Source organism: Microcaecilia unicolor, chromosome 5, assembly GCF_901765095.1.
Source record: "Microcaecilia unicolor chromosome 5, aMicUni1.1, whole genome shotgun sequence".
Classification (NCBI taxonomy): Eukaryota; Metazoa; Chordata; class Amphibia; order Gymnophiona; family Siphonopidae; genus Microcaecilia; species Microcaecilia unicolor.
Window position 1 is genome coordinate 312,183,122 of NC_044035.1, and position 21,031 is coordinate 312,204,152.

The following is a 21,031-nucleotide window of genomic DNA, read 5'->3' on the forward strand; positions in this document are numbered from 1 at the left end:
CTCCCCCTTTTTGAACTCATGCCTAAATTTACACGTATATATTCCAATTAAATCTAACTGGTGTCAATAATTGCTTGCTAACAATCCAATTATTGGTGCTAATTAGCTCATTATTCAATTAAATTGCACGTGCAATTTTTAGCGACTTTTATAGAATTAGGGGAATAGTGCCAGGGCATCGAGACTGACCTTTGACAGCACTATCTGTATAGTTAAGTGAAAAACCCTCATACCACCCCTCATTCTACATCAGGTACCTTATGATTTCATTTATGTGGTCATTTAATGCTGTTTGATTCTGATTAATGTACTTTCTAAAAATTTCATTTATTTATTTTACTTTTTAGAATTGTTTTAATTTTAGATACACACCCCTGTTATAGGCATTTGCTGAAATGTGGCCACATCGAGTTGGATTGATGTTTCAATAAAAAAAAAATTTCCCTGCCACACTGGTGCCTTCTGTTATACAGAAAGCAGCTACTATCCATATAGGTAGGTGAAGTACTCTCATCTCCAACCTGGCGTTATACAGTGTTGGGACATTTAGACTGACTTTGAAGGCACTAATTGTACAGTTAGATGAAATGCCTTTGCTTCACCCTGGCAGCACTTAGACTGACTTTTGATGGTACTATCTGTATAGTGCTGCTGAAAATCCATGGATAGCTGTCTTCCACATTTAGCAGCTGCTACTAAGTATATAAGCCCCTTTGAATCTTGGCCCCGTTCAGCTGGATCAACCCAGTAGCTCAGCTGCAATGCACACAGGACTCCTGAGCTCAGCTTCAGCTCTCCAGACCAGTGAAGCTGCAGGGGCAGTGTTCCAAGTCCTTTGGTAAGGAATGACAGTCACTGCACAATGGTGACCCCTAGTGACCAGACTTAGATCCTATGAGCGCATGGTTCCAGAAGGAGCCGCACGGCAAGCCTTCCCTCACATCCAGTGGATGACTACTGCTACACTGACTGGACTGAGTAAGTTGAGAGGGGATATAAAAACAAGAGGGACAGGCAAATTGCAACTGCATATTACGATTGAGCTGAAAGCCCAAAGATGCAGGAGGAAACTGCTTCGTCAACAAAAAAATTGTTTAACTGACACATATTACAGTGAACGATGCTGTTGTAAGACAAGACCTGACAAGAAACATTTGCAGCTACAGTTCCTCTGCTATCTTCCCTGTCAACCCCGTCATTATTCATCTTAAAGAGTTCCAAAGCTCTTTTTATAGGAAAACATTTTAACTGGGAAAAACCGCCAAGACATACAACAGAATAACAGCTGAATACTAATTATGAAACGAGAGAACTGTATCCAAAAGTTCCAGAAAATTCTGCCCCTACTAGCTGAAAAGCCAGGTGCAATTTTCCTCAACATATGTTTGCAATTTCTAAAAGAGACTAAAGTAGAACTAATTTAAAATGCTGAAAAAGTAAAAGGTGCTACAGCAATCACCTCTAGGGTCCATGGAAAAACTGCTCCTAATGCATGTGTGTCTTACAGAGTGGAACTATAAGACACACCCTTTTCCCTTAGCAAAGCATAAAATAATTTTTGCAGTTGTAAAAAAGAAAAATCAGAATTAGCTAAAATGCCGACTTTTTTTTTATATTGTATTTTAAGCATGATGGTCCAGGAAGAACCATTACAATTTTTGTCTTTGGCCCACCAACGCTGCAGTCCTGGGGTTTTCTTTCCCTTGCATTCAGCTCCCTCAGGTGAGCAGCTGGTTTTCAGCATGTGTCTATCACAGCATTCAGGTTCCAAATGAACTCCTTGTTCAAGCATACTCTTTAAGAAACCTCATATGAAAGGCATTCACTTTCTCCAGGAGTATCTTAAGTTTCTCTGCTGGGGGAAGAATGGTCATCCTATACAGAAAACAAGCAAGCAAAACAAAATAGTTAGATACGATCACCTAAAATGTTTGAGATTGTAGAACAGTGTTGGCTCAGATATACATCACCAAAGGATTTGGAAAGAAGAGCTTTAAAAATGTAGTTATATCATTCCACGTGGACAATGGAGAATGTCTTTCTTTCAACTGTAGAATATAGAAGCAATTATCTAAAGATTTTACATGAGTAAATGCATGTTTAATGGATCTGGATTTAGCTTACACCTTTTCTGTCCTACAATACAGGACTTAATAGATTTCTGGTCCTCAATACATCTTACTTCTTCAATCATTGATTCACAGCCAGCTCGTCTGGTGAAACATTTTATTCTCACTTTGATCCCTACCATCTTCTCTTTTATCAAGCAAGCAGAGTCTTGAACTGGGAACGATACCTTACATTAGGAAAGAGGCCACTGTTAACTCCTATTCTCAAGAAACTTGACTAACTTTCTATAGTGCACATAAGCTGAGCTCATCCTGGCCTCCTGTGGTAACCCACTCCATTAGTATGGAGCCACAACTCTGAAGGCCCATTTCCTAGTGGTTATTAGACGGGTTTCCTTTAGTGAGGCTTCAGCCAGCCAGGAGGCTTGAGATGAATGCAGAGTCTAGACAGGAGTACATTAATTTAGCTTTTCTATTCAACAAAGCACGCCCATTCCTCCAACTGCCTACAAGCGAGTCTGCCCATTGTCTACCATTCCATTTGGGCTTCGTGGTACTGACACATTAAATAATATAAGTTAATTTGTGAGTGGTACGAAAGTAATGCTTCAAGCAGGCCCCATGACTATTTTTCAAAGATTCTCCAACATGAAATTTACAAGTCACTTTCTTGAAATTATCCTATGATAATTACTAAGCACATTTAAGAATGATGCTTTCCTTTCCAAGTAAACCTAAAAAATCCCTGCTGTACCTGAAATGGTAAGTTCCATCCCTCTGACCAAATCCACTGCCAGGAACGACACAGATTCCAGTTTCTTCTAGAAGCCTCATGCAGTAAAACATGTCTGCAGCCATACTGTGATCCTGTAGAAACAAGGGATTGCTGAAATTCAACACCCCAACACAATGCATTGCAACATTTTGTTCCGTCAGCTTTCCCTTTATTTCCAGTTTCACTGCCATCCCCACATCCTGTCTTCTCTTTTACTCTGGAGAGAGTAATGAAACACAGGAGTAGCACATAAGTTTATATCTATGTTGGGTCATTTTTTCAGTATGAAGTCATGTCAATCAGCTGTAACCAACAGAAGACAAGAAAACCATGGGGTTAGAAACATGACAGCAGATAACGGCCGTATGGGATCCCACGTCTGTGTCCCATGCCTTCTTAAACTCTAACACAGTCTTTGTCTCCATGACCTCCACCGGAAGGCTACTCCACGCATCCACCACCTTGTCCGTGAAAGAGAATTTCCTCAGATTCATCCTAAGCCTATTTCCTCTTAACTTCATCCTATGCCCTCTCATTCCAGAATTTTCCTTCATTTGAAAAAGGCTCACCTCCTGTACATTATCGCCACTGAAGTATTTAAACATCTCTATCATATCCCCTCTCTCCCACCTCCCTTCCAGCGTACACATGTTGAGGTTCACGAGCCTCTCCCTATATGTTTTATGACCAAGATCGCTGACCAATTTTGTAGCCGCCCTCTGGACCGACTCTATCCTGTTTATATCTTTCCATAAGTGCGGTCTCCAGAATTGCACACAGTATTCTATCACCTCTTTTTTTCCTGCTGGTCATCCCTCTCCTTATGTACCCGAGCATTCTTCTAGCTTTGAGTGTCACCTTTTCTACCTGTTTGGCCATCTTAAGGTTATCAGACACAATCACCCCCAAGTCCTGCTCTTCTTTCGTACACAGAAGCTCTTCATCCCCTATACTGTACCGTTCCCTCAGGTTTTTGCAGTGCTTTTTTTGTGCCGGTACGCACCGGTACGGCGTACCGGCACCTTTTTTCCCTAGGGTTCCTGACTTGTGTTCCTGCCGCCCGTCGAGATCCAGCACCCCTGCCCCAGCTGCCCGCCCTCTTTGCTTCCCGACAGCCCTGCTTTCCGATCCCAACCTCCCCCCCCCCCCCCCCGCGACGCGTTTCAATCTTTTATTTATTTTTTTTACTTGCAGTCACAGTGCCGGCGTTGTTGAGAGGACCAGGCTCGCCTCCTCATGCTTTCCTTCCCTTCGGTGTTCCGATTCGCTGCCTCTCAGTGTCCCGCCTTCCTGTGATGTGTTTCCTGTTTCCGCGAAGGCGGGACACTGAGAGGCAGCGAATCGGAACACCGAAGGGAAGGAAAGCATGAGGAGGCGAGCCTGGTCCTCTCAACAACGCCGGCGCTGTGACTGCAAGTAAAAAAAAATAAATAAAAGATTGAAATGCGTCACGTGGGGGGGGGGGGGGAGGTTTGGACCGGAAAGCAGGGCTGTCAGAAAAAAAAGAGGGCGGGCAGCTGGGGCAGGGGCGCTGGATCTCGACGTCGGGTGGGGTGAAGGTCTGATGTGGGGGTTGGATGAATGGCAGACCCTGGGGATGGGAGAACATGGCACATGCTGGGCGCTAGGGGTTGAGGAGAGAGAAGGGTATTTTGCTGGGGCTGGGAGAAGGGAGCTGATTTAGGGAGAAGAGTCTGACTCTGTGGCTGGGAGAAAAAGGGACCAAGGACAGACGCTGAGGTTTGGGGCTGAGGGTCTGATGCTGGGGCTGGAGAAGAAGGGGAGGGCAGGGAAGAGAAAATTGCTGGACATGAAGGAGAGGGGAGGGGAGAGAGGATAATCAGTGGACATGGATGGCAGGGGAGGATAGGAGGCAGAGAAGAATGGGTTGCGGATGGCAGGGGAGGATGGAGCACAGAAGAATGGCTGGTCATGGATGGTAGGGGAGGATGGGGACAGAGGAGAATCGCTGGACATGGGAGGGGAGAGCAGGAGAGAGAGGAGACATGCTGGACATGGATGGATGGATGGATGGATGGAGGGGTTGGCGGGGAGAGAGGAGAAATGCACTTGGATAGAGGAGAGGGGAGAGAGAATTATTTCTTTATATGGATACAGGGGAGGGAAGAGAGAGGAGAAATGCTGGACATGGATGGAGCGGAGGAAAGAAAAAAAGAAGAAGCACATGGATGGAGATGAGGGAAAGGAAAGAGGAGAAAAACTGCACTTTGATGGAGAAAATAGGCAAAAGCTGGATCCATGTTGTATCTCCTCCAGTCAATTCCGCAGAGGAGGATCCAGCTTTTACTTATGGATGTAGGGCAAGAAATGAAGAAGAGGAAAGGAAAGAAATAAATGGAAAGGAAGCTCTAGAAATGGAGTTAAGAGAACAGATAGAGAGCAGCAGAATCAGAGGCTGGGACCAATATGGATAGAAAAACAAAGTCACCAGACAACAAAGGTAGAAAAAATCATTTTATTTTCATTTTAGTGTTTACATCTGCTGTCTTATTTTGCACTGGGTATACTGGAGCTGTAGCAGCTTACAGAAATTATTTATAATGAAAAAAATCATGTTATTTTTTCTCCTATACTAGTATATTTTCAATGATGTCTGTTTATATGCGCCATGGCTGCTATAAGGGGTGTGGCCAATGTGGGTGTGGCTATCATAGGGGTGGAGCCATATGTGGTGACCCCGCCCACACTGAGTACCGGCACCTTTTTTTCTACAAAAAAAGCACTGGGTTTTTGTGACCCAAGTGCATGACCCTGCATTTCTTAGCACTAAATCTTTAAATGTAGGGGCATTTCAAACTCAAAGCACTGCATTTTAACCAACTCAAAACACCATGCTGGCTCAAAGCCAAGTCTTGGTCTGGTCAATAGGCTCACTAACACTGCAGATAGGGGAGACAGCATAATGGTCTTTCACAGCCTTTCCATGGCATCTTTGAACTCAAAGGTACATCACTATACCATTTATTTCCCCTTAGGATTTCAATCCTTGTTAAAGCAAAACCCTCAGTTTCAAGCAATCACCAAATGGGTTCCAGCAGGATTAAATAATAATAAAATATAATACAAATACCGACCTTTGCAGCTTCAATGGCTCTGGGTGGTAGCAAGATCCTGGGAAAGGCATACATTGCCCCTTGAAGAGGGTTACACTGAATGCCTGGCACCTGGTTAAATAACTCTTCTGTCAATTTGGCTTTTTTGGCAAGGTTGCTCAGAACGGCGTTCTTTTCCTAGTGAAGTGAAAAGCAGAGAAAATTTCCTTGGATATCTGCATGGCATTAGCTGAAAGGTCAGCGGAAACTGATGCACATCTAGGCTGCTGTGCTCTGCTAATGAATTGTATTTTATTTTTTGTCATTGTTAAAAACACCACCCGAGACAAATGCTCAGATTTTGGTGTGTTTTAGGATCATGATCCATAACTGATTTTCTTTCCTGCCTCTACTGCATAAGCTTTAATGTTAACATACTGGGACAGACTGAAGGTCCATCAAGCCCAGAATCCTGTTTTCAACAGTGGCCAACTCAGGGCACAAGTACCTGGCAAGATCCCAGAACAATAAAACAGATTCTATGCTGCTTAACCTACCACAAGTCCATCTGCAGTTGCAGATTCTGTTTCTGTGCTGATGTTACTTCCCCCTCCTCCCCCAAGTAATTCTTATTCTGATACTAAGATTTTGTGGTGTACTAGGGCGGTTTACAATTTTTCACAGAACATTAACCACAATAAAAAATGTGACGCCACATAGATATCTTCAAGTTAAATCAATCTGGTGACCACGTTTCAATTTTACTGCATTTAATTTTTCTTACAAATATAACAGATTTAAATATTAATATTTTCTCATGGTATTCTTGTATCTTCATTCATTCACTTTCACACATTTTCACAAATCTCTTATTGCCTCACACTTTACAAATCACATGCGATTTGTAAAGTGTGAGGCAATAAGAGATGTGTGAAAGTGAGTGAATGAAGATACAAGAATACCTTGAGAAAATATTAATATTTAAATCTGTTATATTTGTAAGAAAAATACAATGCAGTAAAATTGAAGCGTGGTCACCAGATTGAAGTTTATACAAGAACAAGTAGTAGTGACTAGATTGAAACAAGGGGAGCTCGGGTTAGGTGACAAGTTAAATCAAGAGAGATGGAAACTGTCATTCAAAAGCCATGATCCAAGGATGGAGTTTCAGGATACAACACTGCATAATATTTTAGCAAAATTGTTTCATACATTTATTTTTAAAGCGCTATGCTGTCCAAGTGTCTGGGGCTAATCAAGCATATTCAGCTGCACTGAAAATGCCAGTTAGTGCTAAAGCCGAAACTGGCTACTTTGTGAACATTCAGAGGGTGGAGTCAGCACTTCACCAGCTAGGTTAACCACATAAATAGGACTGCATAAAGCATAGTCCTATCTTTATGTGGTTCATCTTAACCGGTTAGGTGCTAAATACTGCACCTAAACGAGATTTTATTCTGCCGCATATGCCTGGATATTCAATGCCAGTGCCCAGACATGGCCTTACATCAAATATCTGGGAATAAACCTAGCAGTGGTCAGAAAAATGTTGACCCTGTAGGCTTAGTATTATCGGGCCCTGGAATTATATCTATATACATATATACATAATTTCTAAGCTTAAGCCTCCGATAGTGTCCTGTCAGGCCCCATGCTGTTTTTCTGGTGGCCACCAGGGGTGCTGTTTCACAACATGCCCTGGGTGCCCTATAACCACCCAAAACCTTAGCATGCCTATTTCAGAAGGGACACATTAATTTTGACTACAAGGCAGTGGCGATCCTAGGTTGGCTGACACCCGGGGCGGATTGCCGCTGCGCACCCCCCCCCCCGGGTGCAGCATGACCCCCCCCCCCCCCCCCCGGTGAATCAACCCCCCCTTCCGGCGCATGAACTCCCCCCTCAGCGCATCAACACCCCCCCCTAGCGAATCAACCCCCCCTTCCAGCGCATCAACTCACCCCCTCGGCGCACAAACACCCCCCCCCCCCCGGGTGCTTTCTTGGCTGCTGGGGGGGGGGGGGTGCTGTGCGTCTGTCGTCTCCGTTGGCCCTGCTCCCTCTGCCCCGGAACAGGAAGTAACCTGTTCCGGGGCAGAGAGAGAGCAGGGAACCACGGAGATGACAGGCGCGCGGCACCCCCCCCCCCCCCCCAGCAGCGTGCACCCGGGGCACGCCCCCCCCCCCTTGGTATGCCACTGCTACAAGGCACATATATCTAGCAGCCTGGAAGTAGGCAAAGGACCCGGAGGTTGGAAGGAGGTGAAGATAGGGGCTAAACAGGCAGATCTGAAGGCTTAGCTCTGAAATGCCCAGAGAGGGGAGGAAGAAACTGTGAAAGCAGAAAGGCAATGTATGAAATGGAAGTGATGGGGTCAGGTGGAGGTGGGGGAGAGTATCTGAACGTAATAAATGTAAACCGCTTTGGTTGTATTACAGAAAGGTGGTACACCAAATCCATGACCACTTTACATTATTTTACATATCGATAATGTTGGAAAATTCCCCTGAAAGTAGGCGTGGGATAGAGGAAAAATGACTTTCCTAAGACTGACCCTCATAAACTGTTCATATGACTCGTCTTCAGGAGTGGGAGGATTCACCATAACATCCGCAGCTGCCTGGCCCGAGACTGGAGGACAGAGACGAACAGAGAGCATTTTCACTAGCTGCCCTTGTATCTCTGGGTGCAAATTAAGCACTTCCATGTATCCTCCTCTGTAGCCACATCTGAGAACAGAGAGGGAGAAAAAAATGCAGAAGAGTGCTTTAAAGACTGAGAACATATCATCTCAATTAACCTCCCCCAGGCTAAAATAAATAGACCAAAAGAAAAATTCATAACTTCTTGGCAGAGGAAGGAGACCACGCTAAAGGGCCTTTCACACATGGTTTAGCACACAGTAACAGCCCAAAAACAAACATACTAACCTCCGGATTCTATATATGGTGCCCAATTAAATTGGCTAAGGTGCCAATTGGTATTAATCAGCATCAATTTTGGAATTGGGTGAACATTTTGCTACGTGCTATTCTATAACAATGTGCACCCAAACCCTACAGAGCACGAGGTGGGTCGGGAGCGTTCCTAAAATTTGCACACAGTGTTATAGAACAGCGTTTCTGAAGTCCGGTCCTGGAGCACCCCTAGCCAGTCAGGTTTTCAGGATATCCACAATGAATATGCACAAGAGATTTGCATATATTAGAGGCAGTGTATGCAAATCAAGTTCATGCATATTCATTGTGGATATCCTGAGAACCTGACTGGCAAAGGGTACTCCAGGACTGGACTTGGAAAACTCTGTTATAGAATACCGGGGACTGGGAATTACACCTGGTTTTCAGCAGGTTTTAGCCCTGGTGCTCAACTTTGAGTGCCGAAATTGGCACGCAATGCTATTCTATAATGGACGCTCATCTTTTGAGTGCCCATTATAGAACAGCATTGAGTGCAGACTTTTTCGGTGTCATTTACTGAAACTAACCCTAAACACTTTTGAAATATTTTTAAGGTTACCACAAGCTAAGTTGTGCTTTAGTAGCCTAGTGGTTAGTGCAGCGGACTTTGAAATATTTTTAAGGTTACCACAAGCTAAGTTGTGCTTTAGTAGCCTAGTGGTTAGTGCAGCTGACTTTGATCCTGGGGAACTGGGTTCGATTCCCACTGCAGCTCCTTGTGACTGTGGGCAAGTCACTTAACCCTCCATTGCTCCAGGTACAAAATAAGTACCTGTATATATGTAAACCGCTTTGAATGCAGTTGCAAAATACCACAGAAAAGCGGTATATCAAGTCCCATTTCCCTTTAAGGGAATTTTGTGTTAGGGAGCAGAACTAGGGCATGGGTAGAAAATGGGCACAATCAATGTATAGCAATTAACATGCTAAGTGCGTAGGAGGTACTAACCGCAGGGTTCTATATAGGTCATCCAAAGTTGGGAGAGGGTCTCAGATCCGCGTGCAAAATATTTAGCCAATGAAGTGTTTATTGCAGTTAATTGGCACTTAATCAGCACCAATTTGGATTTGTATGTGTGTCTGCCCTAGTCGCTATTCAACAACATCCACGCCTAAATTGCACAGTATGCAATTCAAAGGGGGGGTGTGGCCATGGGAGGGACATGGGTGGTTCGGGGCATTCCCGGAAATTAGGCACTATGTTATAGAATACTTGGATTTGTGTGCCTAACTGCCACCAGTTGGGTGTGAGGATTTACTACTACTAATTTCTATAGTGCTACTAGACGTACCCAGCGCTGTAAACTGAACATGTAAGAGGACAATCCCTACTCAACAGAGCGTAGAATCTAATCAAGGGACACACCAAGTTTCTGCAGACCTATGTCCTTGCGCCCAAAACTGGAAATCCACTCTAAGTGCTAAGGGCCTTATTCTATAAAGGTTATGCTCCTAAATTTATGCTCCTAAATTACGAACCTAATCTATTTTGGAGAATAGATTACGCTTGTAATTTTAGGAGCATAAAATTTAGGAGCGGACCCTTCACAGAATAAGGCCCTAATCAACCTTTACAGAATTGAAGCTTAGCACAGATCTTTCCAGTGCTCAACTTTGGGCACCATTTACTAAACCTAGCCCTAGGTATCTCTGTGCTAACTGTAACCTGATTACCGCACACTAATGCAAATGTTAACGCACAATCTGCAATGGAAAATGCTGGGCACACTTCCAATAGCTGCCATGTTAGATATGCAGCAACTGCATGTTAATTTTCTAGCAAAATCTAATGCATTTTAGAAAAAGGACTCCCCCAAGTGGGAAACTCTATAAGGAGCCACCTAGATTTGGGTAGAAGGAATGCTGGTACTGAAGTCATATGCACATGTATATTGACACACTACCCCCCCCCCCCCCGATTCTATATATGGTGTCCAAAGTTGCACGCCAAAATTTGGGTGTGCACAACTTAATTGATCAATAAGTTCAGGGTGGCTCAACAGTGATTTGTGCCCTTCCCGGCTGCTGCCCGCCACCCGCGGCCCCCGACCGTGGCCACCACCCCCACCGTAACTGCTGCCCCCCTCCCATACATTACAGTCCCTCGAGCCTCAGTGGGCCCTTCCCGGTCCTACCTTGAAGGGCCCTGGTGGTCTAGTGGTTTCTTCGGGGGCAGGAGAGAACACCATTCTTTCCTGCCCGCTACTGGTACTCTGCCCGGTGCTGCCATGGTAGCAGAGACTTCCCACGACAGTCTCACGAGTCTCGATAGTCTTGGCAGCCATTTTTTTTTAAATGGCTGTACCGGGCAGAATAGTGGCAGCAGGTAGGAAAGAGTGTTGTTCTTTCCTGCCCCCCCCCCCCCCCCCCCCGGCAGAGGCCACTAGACCACCAGGGCCCTTCAAGGTAGGATTGGGGGGGAAGGGGTTGTAGGGTGTGGCAGCAGGATGCAACTGGGCAGAGCCTCTGTGCTCCCAAGCACTGATTGGTTGCCCAAATGGTCAGTCCGCCCCTGAATGAGCCTTTAACTAGCAATAATTGTGCACTAAACCAATTATTGCAGATACTTGGCATCAATTAGAATTTGTGGATGCAACTCATTGCTTGCTATTCTATAAGGCTCGACGCCTAACTCTCATAGTACATATCTGAAAAGGAAGCATGACAAGGGCCATGTCAAGTTGCGTGTGGAATTACAATTTGTCCGAAGCACATTTAAGTTGAGCACCAGCATTTACACCTGCCTTGAACAGACGTATGGACGGTGTCCTGAAGTTAAGTACCGGATCCGAACAGAACGCTATTCTATAAAGGGAGCACTCTCTTTATAGAATAATGCTTTGCGCTCAATTTCTTTCAGCGAGATTTTTGGTGCCATTTATTGGATTCCCTCCTACACATGCAAATGAGCACTTTCCAGCTCTGCATTATTCTGTAAGCACGTGCTTAATATTCCAGGGTGTGTATTTTACAAGCAAGCATTCAGATAGGTGAGTTTGGGCAGAGCTTGGCACACATTTACTTGTGGTCCAAGAAAACAGCAGGGTAACTGATCTGCAAACTCCAAGATGGAAAACAGACAAAGCAGATACATATATGAAAAAAATAGTATTTAATGGAAATTGAAATTAGAAAGCCCGACAGAGGCCATGTTTCGCCCAACTGGGCTGCATCAGGGGCTAATGGATATCTCTGTGATATATATATCACAAAAAAATGATGAGGTCTATGTCTATCACAAAAAAATGAATGAAAGGTTTCCCTTCATTCATTTTTTTGTGATAGATGTAGACCTACGGCTTTGGAGTGACTCTTCTCTTTGAAGTGCCCTCAGTTAAGTAGTTCTTTCATTCCACTTTGCATTTGTGAGTTCAACAAATAGATTTTTAAGTGGAAATTATATGATCACACAGATATCCATTAGCCCCTGATGCAGCCCAGTTGGGCGAAACACGGCCTGTGTCGGGCTAATTTCAATTTCCATTAAATGCTATTTTTTTCATATACGTACCTGCTTTGTCTGTTACACATTTACTTGTATACATTATAAAATATAACGCGTTCGTTAATAATCTAGGCTCAAGCATTTGCACTAGGCTTTATGGCTGGTATGAGCGACCACGTTTGACCTATTCTCCTTTATCGAATTACCCTTCACTGGAGAAGCTTTCAGTAGCCCACGAGTGCAAAGACTATGGATTGTTTTCCACCCATGGGCAATTTGCAAAGAAGTAGGGTTAGGCTGACAAGACTCCAGCTGGCAAGAAGTCAAAGAGAATTTATTTTTAAGTACTTCACATAAAAAAGACCAGACACGACACCATGTTTCGGCAATGAACAGTCTGTCTCAAGGGTCATATACACTTATCTATAACGAACAATTTTGCAGAAAACGTAGTACTTAGCCTGCAGCAGACACCAAAGAAGAGCTTTCCTGAAGCACAAATAAAACTCTGAGCGTAGCTAGAATTGCTAAGTGTGGGAAACTGCTGGCTACGCACTAAATTTTCCATAAGTAGATAACAGCATATATGACTCCTGAGGCAGGTGGCTCATTGCCAAAACACGGTGCTGTGCCATGTCTTTTTTATGTGAAGCGCTTAAAAATAAACTCTTTTTGACTTACACTTGCCTGCTGGAATCTGTCGGCCCACCCTTACTTCCTTCTTTGTAAACATTGTTTTTACATAGGGGTTTTGTTTCCCTTTTTTTTTTTTGTCAACTTTCAAAGAAACTAGGAGGATAATTCTATAAAGGAGAGTCCATGTTTAGGCACCAAGAACGCACCTGTTTGGAGCCTATTCTGTAAGGCAAAGTAGACTCCTACTTTTCTTTACAGAATACTAGAGTAATAGGTCAAAAGCACACCTATATTTTAAGCACGGTCACTTGTAATTAACCATAGAGCTCGTGTAAATATTCATGCCTAGACTTTAAAAAAAATCGCATACATTATAGCTATAATCAATGCGTATAAATGTGTGCCCAGCACATCCTCCTCTAAAACTGCACCCATGTGAACGCCCACCCGCAAAATGCATGCCATCGAATACTGGTGTGAACTAGGGCACAGCACTTAGCCAGCAAATGCTCACTTAGATGCGTGCATCCATGTACACATTTAAATGACTAGAATACCAGCAAAGTCTAGGTTGCTCCTTATAGAATTACCCTCTATGCACCTACTTTTTCTTTTCAAAATGTGCTTACTAGAGCCCAACCATAACCAGGATCTTCAGTTTCTGCCGAATCCAAATTGGAGACTGAATTTGTCCAATTTTGTCATAAATGAAAGACGAAAAGGAAATCACCCCCCCCCCCTCATGAGCCCCCCCTTCTGCAGCAGCCCCCCTCCCCCCAGCGACAGCCTCATCCTGTGCCTTTTTGTTGGTACGTAGTGGGCTCAGGAGCATCCCCACTCCCTTCTGTGCATGCCTAGCTCAGAAAATGGCTTCCGAGACTGTCGTGGGAGGTCCCGACAGCCATCTTGAGAATGGAATTGGAATGGGCAACAGCATACACATGAAACGGGCCTCTTTCAATGGAAAGGAAGCTCTGGAACAAAGGGGGATAGGATGAAGGTGAAAGGTGACTGGTTCAGAAGTGATCTAAGAAAATACTTGTTTACGTAAAGGATCGTGGATTCATGAAACAGCCTCATGGTGGAGGTGGTGGATATGAAGGCTGTATCTGACTTCAAGAAAGCTTCAGTCAAGCACAGAGGATTTCTGAGAGAGAGGAAGAGATTATAGAGCTTAAGCAGTTGGTATGGATGGGCAAACCAAATAGGACATACAGTCTTTATCCAACATCATGTTCTATGTTTCTTGCCATTAGGAATCCCCTGTCTTTATCCCATGCTTTTCTGAATTCTGTTGTCTCTACCAACTTCTTTGGGAAAGCATTCCAGGTATTCATCCCCTTTGCATTAAAAAAAAAAAAAATCTTTCCTGACATTGTTCCTGACTTTACCCCCTTGATGTTTCACATTGTGACTCCTAGTTCTAGAACTTCCTTTTCATTGACAAAGGTTTTCAAGGAAGTTCTAGAACTAGGAGTCACAATGTGAAACATCAAGGGGGTAGAGTCAGGAAAGATTTTTTTAATGCAAAGGGGATGAATACCTGGAATGCTTTCCCAAAGAAGTTGGTAGAGACAAGTAACAGAATTCAGAAAAGCATGGGATAAAGACAGACAATCCCTAATGGCAAGAAACATAGTACAAGATGTTGGATAAAGACCACATGTTCTATTTGGTTTGCCCATTATAAAGACCTTTCAGATATTTAAATATCTCTGTATCTCTCTTTTCCTCTGCCATATGTGTGTAGAATGATCCTCATGTTTCATCTCATATGACTTTCGGAAGCAGATGACATACTCGCCCATGTATCCCTTGGAGGTGGAATGGAAGGAAGCCAGCTCAACATTGTTGAAGTAGTCTGGTCCCATCTCATATAGAACTTTTTTGAATGAATGAAATTGGCAGTCCTCTGCATAAACATTCTCTTGATAGACCTGCAAAGCCAAAGCACACACCGTTTGCAATATCCTGCAAGTTGCATCTTCGACACTGAAAAGCCTCATCTTTGAATGGCGGACTGGCAACAAATATTGAACTTTTAAAAGGTGATCGGGTGAACAAGGAGTAAGAATACTCGTGACTGGTGTGCATTATAACTTTCACAGTTTCGTCTGTGCTGGCATCTCATACCAATGGCGCAAAGGCCAAAGACACTTGTGCTGCAGCGTTTTTCTTTAAAGTGTCAAGGTGGATGTCACAACTAGTTTACCTAAAAATCACACTGGCAGTCAAAGGTGCTACTGTCCTGCCACAGAGACCTATAATTGTTATCCTGTTTGGGCAATGTTCATAATGGGCCTGATATTTTAAGGGGTCCTTTTACTAAGGCGTGCTGAAAAATGGCCTGCGCTAGTGTAGGCGCATGTCCATTTTTCAGCGTGCCTGTAAAAAAGGCCTTTTATTTATTTTTTGGCCTTTTTTTTGGATGTGTGGCTAAATAAAAATTGGCACACGTCCATTTTGGGCCTGAGAGCTTACTGCCATCCACTGGCTTAGCGGTAAGGTCTCACGCGGTAATCGTCAGTGCACGTACACTGCCGATTACTGCCCGGTTAGCGCCGCACGCCAAAATAAAAAATATTTCCTGTCGCACATATCAGACACACGTAAAAAATGGAATTATCGCCCGGGCAGTAGTTCCAAATTGACACGCGTTGGCACCTACGTACCTTAGTAAAAGGGCTCCTAAATGATTTAAACGGCCAGGAGAGGCTCCTGGCCGTTTAAATCACGTGTCCAGGGCTAACTGGGCATATTCGGTGGCACTTACCTGGAGTACCGCTGAAAATGTCTGGTTAACACCTTAACCGAAACTGGCTATTTTGGGCGGAGTCATTACTTGGCTAAAGTGCTGATATTCAGCACTTAACTGGCCAAGGTAACTGCACAAACAGGCCTGCATAAAACATAGTCCTGTGTTTATATGGTTCACCATAGCCGGAAACGTGCTAAATATTGCACTTTACCAGCTATGTTTTCATTACCCCAGTATACACCCAGAAATTCAATGCCAGAAGCTGGATATGGCCTGGTACCAGTGGCGTACTGAGGGGGGGGGGGGGGGGCGGTGGGGGCGGTCCGCCCTGGGTTAACGCCGCTGGGGGGGTGCCGCGCGTCTGTCGGCAACGCTCGTTCTCTGCTCCCTCTGGCCCCGGAATGGGCTATTTCCTGTAATGGGGCAGAGGGAGCAGGGAACGAGCGTTGCTGACAGACGCGCACCACCCCCCCAGCAGGTAAAGATGCACCGGGGGGGGGGGTCGTTTCGCTGGGGGGAGCTGCCCCTTTCACGTCCCCTGTCCCGCCCTTCCACGCCCTCACCTCCCCCCTCTCATCTCTCTCCTCCCCCCTCCCCTCCCCTTACTCTGCTATCCCTAGTGGTCTAGAGGTACCTCTTCGGGGCAGGAAAGAGCCCCCTCTTTCCTGCCCGGAACTGCTAGCTGCCCTGCATCCTGTCCTGTGGTGAGTCCAGCTCTCGGCGTTTCAAAATGGCCGCCGAGAGTTGAAGTCTCGCGAGGCTGCTTCAACTCTCGGCGGCCATTTTGAAACGCTGAGAGCCGGACTCACCACAGGACAGGATGCAGGGCAGCTAGCAGCAGCGCTCCAGGCAGGAAAGAGGGCGCTCTTTTCTGCCCCGAAGACGAAGAGGTACCTCTAGACCACCAGGGATAGCAGAGTAAGGGGAGGGGGGATAGTCGTGTTTTGCCGGGGGGGGTCGCGCATCGACGATCCGCCCCGGGTGTCAGCCCCCCTAGGAACGCCACTGCCTGGTACTGAATTTCCAGGGGTAATGCCGGTAGCGGTCAACAAAACGCTGTCTGCCACCGGCTGAATATCGGGTCCCAATGAGGGGCATAATTGAACAAAAACGTCTATCTCCATGGGCGTTTATCTCCGAGAACGGGTCCGTGAAGGGGCGGACCGAACCGTATTTTCGAAAAAAATAGACGTCCATGTTTTATTCGACAATTTGTGAGCTGGGCGTTTTTGTTTTTCAGTGATAATGGAAAATGAAAGCGCCCAGCTCAAAAACGAATAAATCCAAGGCATTTGTTCGTGGGAGGGGCCAGGATTCGTAGTGCACTGGTCCCCCTCACATGCCAGGACACCAACCGGGCACCCTAGGGGGCACTTTTACAAAAACAAAAAAAAAGGTAAAAGAGCTCCCAGGTGCATAGCACCCTTCCCTTGGGTGTTGAGCCCCCCAAATCCCCCTCAAAACCCACCGCCCACAAGTCTACACCATTACTATAGCCCTAAGGGGTGAAGGGGGGCACCTACATGTGGGTACAGTGGGTTTGGGGGGCGGTGTGGAGGGCTCCCATTTACCAGCACAAGTGTAACAGGTGGGGGGGGATGGGCCTGGGTCTACCTGCCTGACGTCCACTGCACCCCCTAATAACTGCTCCAGTGACCTGCATACTGCTGCCAGGGAGGTGGGTATGACATTTGAGGGTGAACATAAAAAGTTGTGAAACGGCATATTTTTGTGGTGGGAGGGGGTTTGTGACCACTGGGGGAGTCAGGGGAGGTCATCCCCGACTCCCTCCAGTGGTCATCTGGTCATTTAGGGCACTTTTTGGGGCCCTATTCGTGGAAAAACAGGGTCCAGGAAAAGTGCCCTAAATTCTCGCTAAAAACGCATATTTTTTTTCCATTATCGGCGAAAGGCGCCTATCTCTGATCGGCCGATAACCACGCCCCAGTTCCGCCTTCACCACGCCTTTGACACGCCCCCATCAACTTTGTCCGCATCCGCGACGGAGTGCAGTTGAAAACGTCCAAATTCGGCTTTCGATTATACCGCTTTATTCTTTTTTGTGAGATAAACGTCTATCTCCCGATTTGGGTCGCAATATAGGCGTTTTCTTTTTCAATTATAAGCTGGAATGTAATCATTTCTCCAAAAGAGTTGGGTGGAGGGACGTTAAACTCTTCTCTTCACCCACCCTATACAAGTTCTGAAATCTCAGTTGAAATGTTGAGAAGAGACAGTGGTCAAGTCAGCTCATGGATCAGACCCTACTCTTGAATCTTAGCCCAAAGACAGAGGCTGTAGAGAGCATGAAACTTATACTCTTAATGTTCCATTACCTCATCGGCCAGCAGGAAGAGGTTCTCCTCCCAGGCAAAGTGAATTACTTCTTCAATGCACCGTCTGTTTTGCACCTGACCTGGAGGGCATGACAAGAAGAAATCCTGCTTTTCATCACAGCACACATTTCTGAAGCCAGAACAAGGTTGCCATTTCACCCAAGTCTACCAAATAAGCTGTTCTGATTTTTGTCCCATTGCATTGCACCGATTTCCATAAATAGATCTACATCTCCCTATATGCAATGGGGTTAAATCAGGCCAAAACAAGCCTCTTTGAATTGACCTTGGGTCAGAATCGGTTACAATATTTTACAGCTATAAGATTTTAAGAAAGGCACAAAACCCCCACAATGGGCATAATATGTATCACAACACAGTCCCCTCTTTCAGATTCCCTTCTGGAAGGTGGTGATGCATAGGGGATGGGCAGGAGTCAGACACAATCGCATATGACATTTTAAAACTAGTGCCTGACAATATGATTCCTGTCATTTGCATCCCAATCAGCACATCTTTCAATTTCCTTCAAGCTGAACACCTGCAAACATATGTTTATACAATGAACTGTGCTAGCACTTTCGATTGAAAGATTACAGCAACTGTGAAATGCACTCTAATCCTTCAGTCTCTCATGTTTTATGCATAATTACCTCTTTTTGCTTGATCATTGGCTTAACAGCAGGTAAAGACATGCATTGTTTAGTCTATCACAAGAATTTCCCTCATATTGCTAAATAGGGGTAAGAGCTAGGGATTATAATAGCTGAGACAGGCATTTGTTATAAGGGAGTTGATACCTCTCTCCCTCTCCATCTTTGTAATAAAGCATTAGCAGACAGTCTGAAAGTTTAAGTAATCCCAGATTTCACTGAATTAGCTAGTAATCCTTGTCTCATGTCAGAGCAGAGCTCCTTTGGAATCTTTTCAGTAGGAATCCCTAACACTGCAGAAGTTTTTATAGTTACAACATTGCACTGCTCTTTCACTTTTTAGAATATTTTTATTTTATTTATTTATTGCATTTGTATCCCACATTTTCCCACCTGTTTGTAGGCTCAATGTGGCTTACATGGTTCCAGAAATATGGGAACATATTCTGGAGTAAATGGATACAGAGAGAATAATGAAATTGAGTAAGGCATTTGAGGTATAACCCCGTACCAATTGCACAGGGTTAGGATAGGGAGGCAGGAGATTTGTACTTTTGTCTATTATAATGAATAATTAGATCGTGATTAAGGCGATTAAGCTGCGGTTGGAATTCCTGAAAAGGTGGGTCTTCAAATTTTTCCGGAAGTTTATGTAATTGTCTATGAATTTCAAGTCTTTTGGCATATAGCAGTATAAGCTAGATTCTTCCAAATATCACCTTGCCAACCTCTTGGATCTATCATGCAGTCTTGGGTCTTATTCCTAGGTCTTCACTCTTTTTTTTTTTCTTTGATCCAACTTGCTCTTTTTGATAGTCTTACACATTTTTGGAATAAATGTATGCACTTCTTACTACAGTCACAGCCCATTTATTCCTGTTGTTATACAAGACTCCTGACCTGAGTTCACTCTTCAGCTGAACATCATGTATTTCTAATTTACATGCGTCAGCTTGCCACCTGCGTGGAATTCTAAGGAACAGCATCCCAGAACTACCCAAACATATCTGGGTTCCCAGCAAAGGCTGCGGCTCAGGAGGTGGAGCTTCCAGGAACTTTGACAACTGACATGCCTTGAGAAGGAAATGCAAGTCAGAAGCAATAAAGGGGAAAATTTTATAGAATTTGTCGAGCTGCCAACTAAATTTTTGCATTTGTATTTTCCGGCTTGGAGCGGTGCCCAAAGAATCTTGTCAGCAGCTCTCCAAAACCACTGGGAACCCGCTGACGCTTAAGCAACAAAATAGGGGGAGCAGCAACTTTAGGAGAGTGCCCCAGGACTGGGCAAAGACTTACTAGCACACATGCAAGGAACAGAGGGACTGAGAACTACCCTCTCTCATGTCGTGTTTGGGCTGGCACTAGGTTAGCTGGCCCCTTCCCAGCAGTGCAAAATGAGCTGAGCAGTGGAATAACTTTCAGACGAAAGCAGAGCAGTACAGAACTCCAGGATCAGGTCATTCTGTTTTGGTATCAATTTTCTATAACCAGATAGAAACAGAGAGATGGTGGCAGGTCAGTGTAGATACTGCAAGTCTTCTGATCTTTACCTTCTTGAGTTAAACATGTTTTTCCTGTAATATTTAAGCAATTACCAGAAATGATTTGACTTGTCTGTGTTGCAGCTAGACTGTAAGCTCCTTGGAGAAGGGACTTTCTCTATTCTGTGCATTTGTACAGCAGGGGTGTAGCCAGACAACCAATTTTGGGTGGGCCTGGGCCCAAGATGGGTGCACAGAACTCCGCCCTGTCCCACATGTGATTTGGTCTCTGTCTCTCGCCTGCATGCCAGGTGGTCTCTCAAACATCCCCTCTCCTCCGCATACCTTTTAAATAGCAGATTTTCACCGGCAATGAGCAACAACTAATACATACTGTTCATGTTGGCCCCACAGCCTTCCCCCTCTGATGCAACTTCCTGTTTCCACATAGGTGGGAATACATCAGAGGGAAGGCTGGTATGCAATTGTTGGGAGTTTTTGGCTGGTCGGGCTTGGGGATCCCTGCCAGCCACATCATAGGTGTGCTGCTACTGGGTGGGTCTGAGCCCAAAGTGAAGGTTTGACAGTGATATAGAAATGTGAAGTGGTAGTAATAAAGTGTCTCAAAAAAAAAAAAGCCCTATACAGAGCTTGTTTTCTGCACAACTCTGTCAAAATGTGACCAATTTCAATAAAATTTCGGATATTTATTATTTACTAATAAAAGAGGCCCGTTTCAGATCAAATGAAACGGGCGCTAGCAAGGTGTTCGTCGCCAACACCTCCCCCCTCCCTGGCCAACCCCTTCGTTATTTTTCCATTGCTCCGCCCCCAACATCATGACGTTTGATGCGAGGGCGGGGCC

General features: G+C 44.9%; 1 protein-coding gene across 1 annotated transcript in view; it reads right to left on the reverse strand.

Moving 5' to 3' along the window:
* Positions 1-320: 320 nt before the first annotated feature.
* GPT2 (glutamic--pyruvic transaminase 2) overlaps positions 321-21,031 on the reverse strand; it is a 51,625-nt gene continuing 30,914 nt past the window's right edge. The window contains exons 6-11 of the mRNA XM_030204386.1: positions 18,033-18,112; positions 14,739-14,875; positions 8,452-8,626; positions 5,940-6,095; positions 2,824-2,936; positions 321-1,875 (exon numbers count right to left, since the gene is read on the reverse strand). Coding sequence (XP_030060246.1) covers positions 1,785-1,875; positions 2,824-2,936; positions 5,940-6,095; positions 8,452-8,626; positions 14,739-14,875; positions 18,033-18,112 — 752 coding nt within the window. The 3' untranslated portion in view covers positions 321-1,784. The remainder of the gene's footprint in view (positions 1,876-2,823; positions 2,937-5,939; positions 6,096-8,451; positions 8,627-14,738; positions 14,876-18,032; positions 18,113-21,031) is intronic.